The 13,527-nt window shown below is 33.6% G+C and overlaps 1 protein-coding gene across 1 annotated transcript in view; it reads left to right on the top strand.

The window, feature by feature from the left end:
* Window positions 1-13,527, top strand: part of LOC121380574 (lipoxygenase homology domain-containing protein 1-like) — a 114,328-nt gene that overhangs the window by 41,300 nt on the left and 59,501 nt on the right. Inside the window, exons 12-16 of the mRNA XM_041509452.1 lie at window positions 214-368; window positions 6,041-6,198; window positions 6,936-7,009; window positions 7,708-7,901; window positions 10,702-10,894. Of these exons, the coding sequence (XP_041365386.1) occupies window positions 214-368; window positions 6,041-6,198; window positions 6,936-7,009; window positions 7,708-7,901; window positions 10,702-10,894 (774 nt within the window). The remainder of the gene's footprint in view (window positions 1-213; window positions 369-6,040; window positions 6,199-6,935; window positions 7,010-7,707; window positions 7,902-10,701; window positions 10,895-13,527) is intronic.

Genomic DNA, 13,527 nt, shown 5'->3' with positions numbered 1-13,527 from the left:
AAATGTAAATACTTGACAGACATTCCATTCATTTGTGGTATATTCTAATGTAGTGTACATGTACATATTACCATTAATTCTGACATGGTCTACACCTAAGTACAATAAATGTTGCAGTCGTTTATAATATTTGTAGGTCTGGGGGTTTTGTTGGGTTTTTTAATTCTGATAATTCATGAAATAAAATGTTTGTTTTATTTTTTCCATTATCAGTGGTACATTATACTGTGGAGGTTCACACCGGCAAAAAGACATTTGGTGGAACTGATGCCAATGTTTTCATTGACATATTTGGAGAACTTGGTGATACTGGTAAAAGATTCCTAAAGAAATCTTCAACAAACAAAAATAAATTTGAGAAAGGAAAGGTAAATGGTTTTTAAAGTATAATTATATTTCTTGTATTTCTTGCATATAATTTCTATACTTGTTACCTGCCTCTGGAATTATGCTGTAATGTTTCATACAATTTGATATGTTGAAATATTTAACTTTTATATTTCTGGCCGTAAGATGTGTGTTTTAGGTTTAGTTGTTTTGTTCAAATAGAAATTGTTCAAAGGGAAGGAATGGAATAGTTGTTTAACAACACCACAGCATATTTTAAACTACAGCTGTTCGGTTTGTATAACATACAGTAAAGTACACTTATAACGAACATGCTTAGAATGAACTACTGCATAGAACAAACTGATTGTAAAGTGCCATTTTATCTCCCTATACATTAATAGCCAACTTCTTCAAATGTGTACAACGAACTACTGCTAAAATGAACTAACTATCATAAGTATGAAAGAGTACTTTACTATATATATTTATTTCGGCACTTGGTCAATGTATCATGTGCACTTTGGGACTGGTTGAGACGGGAACATTTTTATGGGGTGAGCACCTTAACAATAAGCTACATCCTGCACAAAACATTCATTAGTCGAAGAACACATTTCTACGAATCCAGCCATAACAGACATATAAAGGGAAGAAAATGGTTGCCTCACAACACCCCAATATAATATGAACCATGATCTTTGTAACTGAGTCGCATTGATCTCAAGTAAATAAAGCAGAATAAAAATTACATTTTGTGTTAACATTAATGTATCATTTAAAAGCAGTTTATTATATAGTCAGAATAGCACATACCCATTTGTGAAACATAATTCTACTAATTAAAGCTAAATAAAGTTTTTTCCATTCCATTATTTAGCTTTTTCCCTTCTTTTTTTTTAAACTAAAGAAATAAAAACACAACTTTAACAAAATCATGCTGTTTTCTCTATCAGTGTATCGTCAATTGCATTGATACAACATTCATATCTCTTTGCCATTTTATAATGCAGTGAACAACTAAACAAGTCTGATGCATCTGTATAGAAAAAAACAAACATGGCCGAATTAAAAAGCCTGTTTACGACTTACATTGTGTACATGCGTGTAACTACATGCATTTACAATACTTAAACACATACGTTTAAGAAAAACAGGCGGCGTAAATTCGGCTCCAGTAATTTACATATAAAGCGAATGGTTGTTCAGAAATAATGGGTCATAGGGGAAAACTGGATGATCTGTTCCAATTGCTTCATTATTAGATATTTGAGATTGGGGCTTTAAACGGCAGGATTGCTTCTGTGTTTGTTGGTAATAAAATGTGTACAGGTCTGTAAATATTGTGTAATTGTTTGTGACATTTTTTCTGACAGACTTCCATTGGGGCAGCAGATCTGGTATTTAAGTCATTTATATTATGTTGAACTGACAGAAAATACCAAACCATGTTAACCTTTAGACTACTGGATTAATTTTTAACAAAAACCACGTTGAGTGGGTACAAGTTTATAATTTTTATTCACATATATTCACTTAAATGTTTTATAAAAACATGAAATAAAGTTCATATATTAATCGGTAAGTATTATTTTCGTGTCTTTTTTTGTAATTTTTATTATTTTAGATCGGCTAATGGTGATTAAAATTAGGCAAAAAATCGAAAAAGTTGCGTTTACTTACGGGCATTTGTGGCCAGCTGTCCAGTATTTATGTCCATTATTCCCGATAACAGTGGTTTTCTGACCAGAATTTTTTTTAAAACCCGAACTAAGATTCATATTGCAATATTTGGTAATTTTCGTTGTTGGTAAAACGATCAAATTTATTATCAAATTAGCTGTCACAATCAGCTATCGATCCCTGAAAATGACCGCGACGTGCCGCCATTGTTGTCAAGCGAAAATACTTACCGAAAACCACTTTTTGAACTCAAAATTTCAAGGTATTTTCAATTGAAAAAATCAAAACAAAAGCCACCATTTTGAAAAAAAATCTTTTTTCTTTAATTATATTTCCGTTTCCGGTGAGTTTCGTGTGCAAAACGGCGGGAAATATGAATTGGGGAATGCACTGTATACAGTGTACAGTATATCGACTGACGTGACGTCGGGCGAGATATCTCGCCTGCAGTAGTCAGAAGGTTAAACACATAAATCTTTTTTTTTTGTTTTTTTAAATGGTCGTTTCAATTAAAATATTTCTCTATAAAAGTAAATTTAATAATTGGAACTTTCTTGAAATATTTACCTGCTGTTAAAGTTGTGGTATTTTCTGTCATTTCAATCTACCAAATGTTACAACTGAATGCAATTTGTGGTATTGTTAACAGCATGTGTTCGCTTAAAGTATGTGAAGTATAATTGTACATAAGATTTAAAACAAATTCCAATTGTATACAAGATTAAACATTTCGACAGCTGATCCATATTTTGTTGACTTTGAAGAAATGTTTGAAATAGAATATTATACTAAGAACTCGAAATAATACCAGTGTTAGTATAAGTTTTCTTTTTCTTTTTGGTAGAACGAAGAAGAAGTATAATAAACTATAAACACATATTTTGGGGTTGGGTTTTTTTGTTGGGTTGTTGTTATGTACCTACATAAACATCTTCTTTTTCTTTTCTTTTTTTTTTCTTTCTTTTTTTTCAATTTGGAGCTTAATTTTAATACAAAATAATTATTGTTGTGTATTATGAAATAGCTGAATGTACTGGCTGTAAACTGCTCAGAATGTTAGATGTAGGTGAAATCTGGCTTTCACCGACACTGCTTGCATGTGATGTTTAATGTAAAAGAAGTAAAGTATTTAAATTAACATTTAAAGTAGAATGACAGGTGAAAAAACTGTTCTTATATATATTTATAAAGCTAGACCACCAAATATGAACTGGCTGAATTTGGCAAAAAATATTTCCTTATCAAATTAGCATATTTAGTAAAACTTCATTTTATAGATTAAGTGGAATTGTTATATATATATATATATATGCATACATACTTACATACATACATACATACATCCCCTGCCCCAGTGCGTTATAATATCTATGTATATAACAGTCAATCTCGACATACATACACTATATAGATATTCATACATCAATACATACTAGCCAGGTCTGCCCACTGTTTTATGCACGTAAGCGGGATCGACCACGTAGATTGTAGGCCCCATGCATATGGTTGAGTTAAAGAACTTCCTTTTTATGGAAGCTTCGATAGCTCAGAGCGTATCGTGGTTAGTCTTGCAATTTGCGGGCGATTCGGTGCCACAGGTTCGAGTCCCAGCAACGGCATGGGGCAATTTGTGAGACCAGAAAGGATTTAATTATCCCCTGCGCCAGTGCGTTAATATCTATGTATGTAACAGTCAACCTCGACATACATACAATATATAGATATTCATACATCAATACATACTAGCCAGTGCCAGGTCTGCCCACTGTTTCATGCACGTAAGCGGGATCAACCGCGTAGATTGTAGGCCCATGCATATGGTTGAGTTAAAGAACTTCCTTTTTATGGAAGCTTCGATAGCTCCGAGCGTATCGTAGTTAGTCTTGCAATTTGCGGGCGATTCGGTGTCACAGGTTTGAGTCCCAGCAACGGCATGGGACAATTTGTGAGGCCAGAAAGGATTTAATTATCCCCTGCGCCATTTCGTTAATATCTATGCATGTAACAGTCAACCTCGACATACATACAATATATAGATATTCATACATCAATACATACATACATACATACATACACGGCAATGGCACGGGACAATTTGTGAGGCCAGAAAGGATTTAATTATCCCCTGCCCCAGTGCGTTATAATATCTATGTCTATAACAGTCAATCTCGACATACATACACTATATAGATATTCATACATCAATACATACTAGCCAGTGCCAGGTCTGCCCACTGTTTCATGCACGTAAGTGGGATCGACTGGGTAGCTTGTAGACCTCATGCATATAGTTGAGTTAAAGAGCATCCTTTTATGGATGTCTTGATAGCTCAAAAGGTATCGTGGCAAGTCTGCAAAGTTGTGAGCGATTTGGTGCCATAGGTTCGAGTCCCAGCAACGGCAAGGGACAATTTGTGAGGCCAGAAAGGATTTAATTATCCCCTGCCCCAGTGTGTTATAATATCTATGTATATAATAGTCAATCTCGACATACATACACTATATAGATATTCATACATCAATACATATATACATACATACATAGTTAAATTGTAAGCAATATTGTTTTATTCTCATCACATCCCTGTTTATATGGGTGTTTAAATTTAGAAAATTAATAATAAGACCCACTACTATTAACAATCCTGATGTTCCTCCCCACCCCGCCCAACCACTTCCAGCATTTTAGACAAACTCCCAACCTAGATGAGACATATATTTGAATATAAACTGATACTAACATATACCATTGTATCTTCCCTTATAAAACTGATGTTGTACCCATAGCCGTATACATGTATCTGCCCTTAAAAATCTGATATTGGTACCTGTATGTACTCTATATCTACCCTTCCAGTGAAAGTGATGTATATTGTAGACTAGAATATTTTACTGTAGATACATATATGACAGAAACTTGCATGGCATGCATGATTAATGCTTTCTGCAGGTTCGTAAATAATTAATATTAATTAAAGGATTACATCAGATGGTCTTGCATGTTCTTACATTAGTTCTATTATAGGATATGTGAACATGTGGTTGTTTTAGTTATGTATCCATTAATAATTCATATTTGAAAATGAATATTTTGCTTTCTGTTTGTAATCAGCTGGTATGTTTGTATCTGTGACGAAAAGATGTAAGATAAATAAGACAGACATAATTTCTGTCACTACTTAAAGACAAACATATAAATCATGAAATGCTCCTTAATTGATAGCTTGATGATATTGTGACAGTGCCAAACTTACCAGAACCAGATCCAGCTTTGGTACATGTTTTGGGCCTAAATCAGTTGTGAAAGTTAGGTCATCTTTTACAATGTTACATTCTCATTTTTGGGAGAAAAAACCCCTGCAATGCATGCTCATTGCAATTATTAATTGATTTGACAACATTATTATTTACATTTCCAATGTAGGTTTAAGTAACAATAAAAATGTCTCAATGTGTTTACCATAGCTGGTTATGAAGGTAAAATGTCTATGCTTGTAATCACAGAAGAGAAAGATACATACATGACTTTAAAAATGTGTATTCGTAACCTAAAACTACTTTCTTGTAAACTTCAACTAAGTTCAAACCTGCATGTGCAATCAGTTTTGAACACTCGTACAAAAACTGGTTCCTTAGAAATTTGAGAAGTTGTTCATTGCCAGTATCATTTAATTTGATAGTTGGTTATTACCTGTGAATATATTCTGTTGAAAGGTAGTTCAATCTATGGCAATTGCCTTTGGTGCCATGATTACATTCAAGCCCTTGAATAAAATAAACTTAGTACTGTTGTTACTAATGAAAATTATGCCTTGGATAATTTATCAATTTCAAGATATACTGAGTTCATGATATACAGAGGTCATATGACGATGTTTGATTGTATGTCCATGGGGAATCTCTTTGAAAAACCCCCACTATGTTTGTTAGCCCTGACAGGGTTTGTTATAGATTGACTAGGAATTTACAGAATCACAGTTATTTGATGGTCATCAAATTTTATTATTATACTCCTCTTATTTTTGTCCAGGTTGACATTTTCTCCGTCGAAGCTGTGACTCTGATGAAACTGAACAAGATTCGGATTGGCCATGATGGGAAAGGAATGGGCAGTGGTTGGTTCCTGGACAAGGTCATTGTTAAACAGGATGGAAACAACAAATATGATACCACATTTGAGTGCAACAGGTGAGTCTGTGCAATGATAGGATATATGCATCCATGCAGTAGGTATGATTGTATGAAAATTATGACACATTCAGAAAAAAAATGCTTTGTTGATCTGCTATACGCAGAGCGATTTCTTTTTATACATAACCTGACCTCAAACCTATGCTATTGCCACTTCTTCTCCCCCCCCCCCCCAACTCATGTGTTGACCTGAACATCCAAACATCTAATCATATGGCAGAAATCTTCCAATGAGTCCTGGGCCCTGTTCCACGAAGCGATATTTGCCCTAAGATCACTAACTGCATAGCTAACATATGCACTTAAGGTGATCTTAGGGCTAAGATCGCTTGTAGAACGGGGCCCAGGTCACAGTGTTCTGGTTACGTCATAGCTACTTCCTTCTTTTACCTTCACTTTTATGGTCTGAATGTCTTTGTTTTTGCTCCTGCTCATCTAAGACATCTTGTGCAGGTAGTCTTTGAAAATATATTTGTTTAATGATTGTATATTATACAGTAATCAGTGCTTTTCATTCTTTTTTGGAAGTAAACTCTTCACAACTAAAGCATTCAAACAAATGTGTTGTCATAACTCAGATATACATATAGTCTTGAAATCATTTTAGCAGATGCCATGCAGGTAGATGGAGAAAAATATTTGTTGACTTGTTTTTGTGGTTTGCATTTTTGGGAATGATGAAGGGAAATACAACAGTGTAATGACTTAAGTTTTTTGGGGGTTTTTGGTTACAGGTGGCTTGCTGAAGATCAAGATGATGGGCTGATTGAAAGGGAGCTGATGGCCGAAGGTTTAGCCATGCTCAACAGTAAGCCTTGTAGTTTTTTCTTCATTAAGTACTTCCAGATTTGGCACAAATATGTATTACTGCTGTTGACAAATAGTCCTCGTGACTAATTCTTTGGACAGTTTCCAGTAAACCTTTGAAATTTGGCACTCACAAGGTCTCTGGCCTAGTGTTCTTGTTTAAAAATGAAGTAAATACAATTTATTATTTAGTTAAATGAAATGAAATGAGTGAAATGATGGACTTAAGTCTCTAGTGAAGGTTTTCTCTCTGAAAACTTATATCATCACAGTGAATAAATGAATAAATATATCACGGCACACGATGAATAGTTCTTGTTTTCTTTACCATTATTTCTGTTTTAATGTTCTACTATTGTTTAATTTTTAAAAAAATTCCCAAATCTGGATAAAAATGTTTATTCATATTTGCAATACTACCAAATATCTGTATATGATTCCAAACGAACACTATACACTTTTACATGGGTTACAACCTAATATTGTGAGGAGTGTCATGTAAATACATGGTGAAAGTGTTTTCCAGCCAGCTCATTGTGCCTGAATGATGTCTCCATAATTTTTGCGTGAATGCAAAAATGTGCTCCAGCATAGGAGGGGGTTGGGTGGGAGAAGTTGACCCTTCTGACCTCCAGTCTCATACACTCATGGTGTCGTTAAACAAAACAAATTTTAACGTTTACAATATTTGTGTTACAGCAACTTCCTATCACATCCACGTGAAGACAGGAGACTTTAGGTTTGCAGGAACAGACGCAAATGTTCACCTGAAAATATTCGGCACAAAGGGTGATACAGGACTTCTGCGTTTGCATCAGTCCGAGTCTGGGAAAAATAAGTTTGAACGCAATCGGACAGATCTGTTCAAGATAGATGCCAGCGATATTGGAGATGTAAGAAATAAATATTAATATACTGATGGAAAGAAATAAGGGAACACATCAAATTGTAGACCAAATTTAATTCACTACTAGCGTAGTAATGTCAGTATTTCATACCAAGTTGTAATGTGGAATTGAATATCTGTAGTATTGAATGTACTGCCTATAAGTTCCCAGCCAATTTCTGACACTATGAATTGATTTTTGATGCAGTCATTATTTCTTGTTGCTATCTGTGTGATCCTTTATTTCTTTCCATCAGTATAAGTTCAACATGTCATTTTAATTTTTTTATTTTTTTTTATTTTTTAGATACATATTTACTGGAGAATATTTCTGTTAAACAAATTTTTCACCTATCTTGCAGACGTTTACAAAAACACAAATAATGTTGTTTAATAACTTAGAAAGCCTTCAGAAACCAGAATTTAAAGTCTTCAGTCATGCATGACATCAGTACAATGTTTGTTAATTTTATTTTATTCTGCAACCACTGTTTTTATTGGCTAATTATGATGACCAATCAAAACAAAGTCGTAAACTTATACTAGCAGATTATGACTTTTGACGTCACTCATGTGGTGTCGCATGCATTGCTACATTACAGAATCGCTCATTTGACCTCTAGGTCATCGTACAATATAACAGAAATAACACAAATAATAGCGTTTTCTCTCTCAAATTTTATGGTCTACAGGATAAAGCTAATAACTAGTTAAAGAAGTAGGATATCAGCTTTATCCTGTTCAGGCCAAATGAGAAATTCTGCTCTGCATGCCTCTTGGAATTTCCCATTCTTACCTTCACAATAAAGCCGATATTCTATGTCATTAACTAATTATTCTCTGTATTATGATAGCATTTATTTTGAATAATATCAATAATAATACAAAATATATATATATATATGGTGATTATTTTATTTAAATTAAAAAGAAAAGCATAAAAAATATGTTTTGGCGAGATGTTTTATGCATCTGGGCACTAGTTCAAAAACATCAAAAGTTCCAAATTACTGAAGATATACAGGGACAAAATATTTGGTTTAATAGTAAAATACTGTTAAATAATAAACCATTTTTATACAAGAACTTTATTAAGAAAGGTATTATTTTTATTAGTGATCTGCTTGATGAGCAAGGAAAAGTTTTAAATTTCGAATGTTTCACACAAATATAACATAAACACAATTTTTTTAAGTGATGCATCGTTGGCAAATGCTGTAAAAGTTTTTTTTACAAATACAAAACAGTCTCAATATAACAGAATATATTGCAATTAAAATACCAATTCTGCCTTTTAAATTAAAAATGTTGTTAAATAAGAATGCATCAAGTAAGGCTATATACAGCACTTTGAATAATAAAATAAAAACTCCTAAAGCACAAACAAAATACGCAGATAAAGGTCTTCATACATGAACAAAGTATTATCTTATACCATTTAAATGCGTGAAAGACACTTCATTAATATGGTTTCAATACAGATTGCTACACAGAATTGTTAGTACCAATACATTTCTACATATGATAAATTATATTGATTCAAATAAATGCATTTTCTGTAATAATCTCCCAGAAACGCTACAATACCTGTTTTATGATTGTGACAAAGTCCGAGAACTTTGGGAAAATGTTGAAAAATGGATCTTTATAAAAACTGGAATTCGCATTTCATTTACTAAAAATATAGTTATTTTTGGTATGATAGATGATAAAAAGGCAAAAAATATAAACTGGTTAATAATTAATGTTAAATATTATATTTATTCAATTAAGATGGTTAAAAGAAATCTATGTATTGATACTATAAAAGTGATTCTACAAAAGAAATTTCACATCGAAAAATATATCTATTATAAAAACTGTGAATATGATAAATTTAACATCGAATGGTCCAAGTGGCTTAATCTTTTTGATTAAAAAATACTAGAAACAATTTTGATTTTATCTACAGTATATAAATATCTACACAGTTTCAACTACAATAAATATATATATATTTTTTTTATCTCTATTATTAAATCTCATTATTCCATCTCTATTATGATAGTGTTACAATCACGATATTTCAAACTAACTAATATCTTCTCTCTTTTTTTCTTTTTTTTTCCTTTGTTTTTCTCATCCTTGTCCACCTTTGTAATACTACAACCACTTTGTTTTTTTGTTTTTTTTCAACCTTGTTTTCTTTGCACTAGCCCGTCCTCAGAACAAATAAACATAACAAATAGCTTACGGGTGTATATTGAGTCCATTTCAATATCCATGTTTTAGTTTATAAAAAAAAAATGAATGTACTGTACAATTAAACAAACTGTGTAGATTTTATATATCTATTTAAATGTGTGCATATGTTGAATATATTTGAATATTTCTATGCATATAAATTCTGTAAGGCATTGAGGCAAGGCACCCCAACCTTGACTTTGCCAAAATTATCTGGGGAAATAAATTTAAAAATAAATAAATAATAATAATAATAATAAAAATAATAATAATAATACAAAATATAAACATTGAAAAAACTTACAACTTTGTTTAAACCACAGCTAATAGGCTAATATGACAATGGTTATTGTACCAGCCAAACATCATTTATAAGCCGACCAATCAGCTGCTGTTGAAGCAATCTGCACAGTGTGAAATTATCAAACAAATATTACTGTGTGTATTTTAGCGTGATCTGGTTTAGATAGGTTTCAATGTATTTATTATTATTATTATTGTAATTAAACTTAGGATGTAATGAGGAAATGTTTCAATTTTTTTTGTAAAAATTATTTATTATAACTATTATTAAAATGTTTCAGATAAAAAAGATTCGAATAGGTCATGACGGACATAAGCCTGGATCGGGTTGGTTTTTGGACAGTGTTACCATTGACATACCGTCGCGTGGCCTGCAGTACTTCTTCGCTGCACACCGGTGGCTGGCCAAGGATCAGGATGATAAGGAGATAGAGATAGAGCTGGAAGCATCTGTTAAAGAAGAACGAGAGAAGGGTAAGCCACCTATGTATATAGATAGAGCTGGAAGCATCTGTTAAAGAAGAACGAGAGAAGGGTAAGCCACTCATGTATATAGATAGAGCTAGAAGCATCTGTTAAAGAACAAGAGAAGGGTAAGCCACTCATGTATATAGAGATAGAGCTAGAAGCATCTGTTAAAGAACGAGAGAAGGGTAAGCCACTCATGTATATAGAGATAGAGCTAGAAGCATCTGTTAAAGAACGAGAGAAGGGTAAGCCACTCATTTATAGAGATAGAGCTAGAAGCATCTGTTAAAGAACGAGAGAAGGGTAAGCCACTCATTTATATAGATAGAGCTAGAAGCATCTGTTAAAGAACAAGAGAAGAGTAAGCCACTCATTTATATAGATAGAGCTAGAAGCATCTGTTAAAGAACGAGAGAAGGGTAAGCCACTCATTTATATAGATAGAGCTAGAAGCATCTGTTAAAGAACGAGAGAAGGGTAAGCCACTCATTTATAGAGATAGAGCTAGAAGCATCTGTTAAAGAACGAGAGAAGGGTAAGCCACTCATTTATATAGATAGAGCTAGAAGCATCTGTTAAAGAACGAGAGAAGGGTAAGCCACTCATTTATATAGATAGAGCTAGAAGCATCTGTTAAAGAACGAGAGAAGGGTAAGCCACTCATGTATATAGATAGAGCTAGAAGCATCTGTTAAAGAACAAGAGAAGGGTAAGCCACTCATGTATATAGATAGAGCTAGAAGCATCTGTTAAAGAACAAGAGAAGAGTAAGCCACTCATTTATATAGATAGAGCTAGAAGCATCTGTTAAAGAACGAGAGAAGAGTAAGCCACTCATTTATATAGATAGAGCTAGAAGCATCTGTTAAAGAACGAGAGAAGGGTAAGCCACTCATTTATATAGATAGAGCTAGAAGCATCTGTTAAAGAACGAGAGAAGGGTAAGCCACTCATTTATATAGATAGAGCTAGAAGCATCTGTTAAAGAACGAGAGAAGGGTAAGCCACTCATTTATATAGATAGAGCTAGAAGCATCTGTTAAAGAACGAGAGAAGGGTAAGCCACTCATTTATATAGATAGAGCTAGAAGCATCTGTTAAAGAACGAGAGAAGGGTAAGCCACTCATTTATATAGATAGAGCTAGAAGCATCTGTTAAAGAACGAGAGAAGGGTAAGCCACTCATTTATATAGATAGAGCTAGAAGCATCTGTTAAAGAACGAGAGAAGGGTAAGCCACTCATTTATATAGATAGAGCTAGAAGCATCTGTTAAAGAACGAGAGAAGGGTAAGCCACTCATTTATATAGATAGAGCTAGAAGCATCTGTTAAAGAACGAGAGAAGGGTAAGCCACTCATTTATATAGATAGAGCTAGATGCATCTGTTAAAGAACGAGAGAAGGGTAAGCCACTCATTTATATAGATAGAGCTAGAAGCATCTGTTAAAGAACGAGAGAAGGGTAAGCCACTCATTTATATAGATAGAGCTAGAAGCATCTGTTAAAGAACGAGAGAAGGGTAAGCCACTCATTTATATAGATAGAGCTAGAAGCATCTGTTAAAGAACGAGAGAAGGGTAAGCCACTCATTTATATAGATAGAGCTAGAAGCATCTGTTAAAGAACGAGAGAAGGGTAAGCCACTCATTTATATAGATAGAGCTAGAAGCATCTGTTAAAGAACGAGAGAAGGGTAAGCCACTCATTTATATAGATAGAGCTAGAAGCATCTGTTAAAGAACGAGAGAAGGGTAAGCCACTCATTTATATAGATAGAGCTAGAAGCATCTGTTAAAGAACGAGAGAAGGGTAAGCCACTCATTTATATAGATAGAGCTAGAAGCATCTGTTAAAGAACGAGAGAAGGGTAAGCCACTCATTTATAGAGATAGAGCTAGAAGCATCTGTTAAAGAACGAGAGAAAGGTAAGCCACTCATTTATATAGATAGAGCTAGAAGCATCTGTTAAAGAACGAGAGAAAGGTAAGCCACTCATTTATAGAGATAGAGCTAGAAGCATCTGTTAAAGAACGAGAGAAAGGTAAGCCACTCATTTATAGAGATAGAGCTAGAAGCATCTGTTAAAGAACGAGAGAAGGGTAAGCCACTCATTTATAGAGATAGAGCTAGAAGCATCTGTTAAAGAACGAGAGAAGGGTAAGCCACTCATTTATATAGATAGAGCTAGAAGCATCTGTTAAAGAACGAGAGAAGGGTAAGCCACTCATTTATATAGATAGAGCTAGAAGCATCTGTTAAAGAACAAGAGAAGGGTAAGCCACTCATTTATAGAGATAGAGCTAGAAGCATCTGTTAAAGAACGAGAGAAGGGTAAGCCACTCATTTATATAGATAGAGCTAGAAGCATCTGTTAAAGAACGAGAGAAGGGTAAGCCACTCATTTATATAGATAGAGCTAGAAGCATCTGTTAAAGAACGAGAGAAGGGTAAGCCACTCATTTATATAGATAGAGCTAGAAGCATCTGTTAAAGAACGAGAGAAGGGTAAGCCACTCATTTATAGAGATAGAGCTAGAAGCATCTGTTAAAGAACGAGAGAAGGGTAAGCCACTCATTTATATAGATAGAGCTAGAAGCATCTGTTAAAGAACGAGAGAAGGGTAAGCCACTCATTTA

The sequence above is a fragment of the Gigantopelta aegis genome, chromosome 9, assembly GCF_016097555.1.
Source record: "Gigantopelta aegis isolate Gae_Host chromosome 9, Gae_host_genome, whole genome shotgun sequence".
Classification (NCBI taxonomy): Eukaryota; Metazoa; Mollusca; class Gastropoda; order Neomphalida; family Peltospiridae; genus Gigantopelta; species Gigantopelta aegis.
This window is presented reverse-complemented; position numbering and strand designations above follow the sequence as displayed.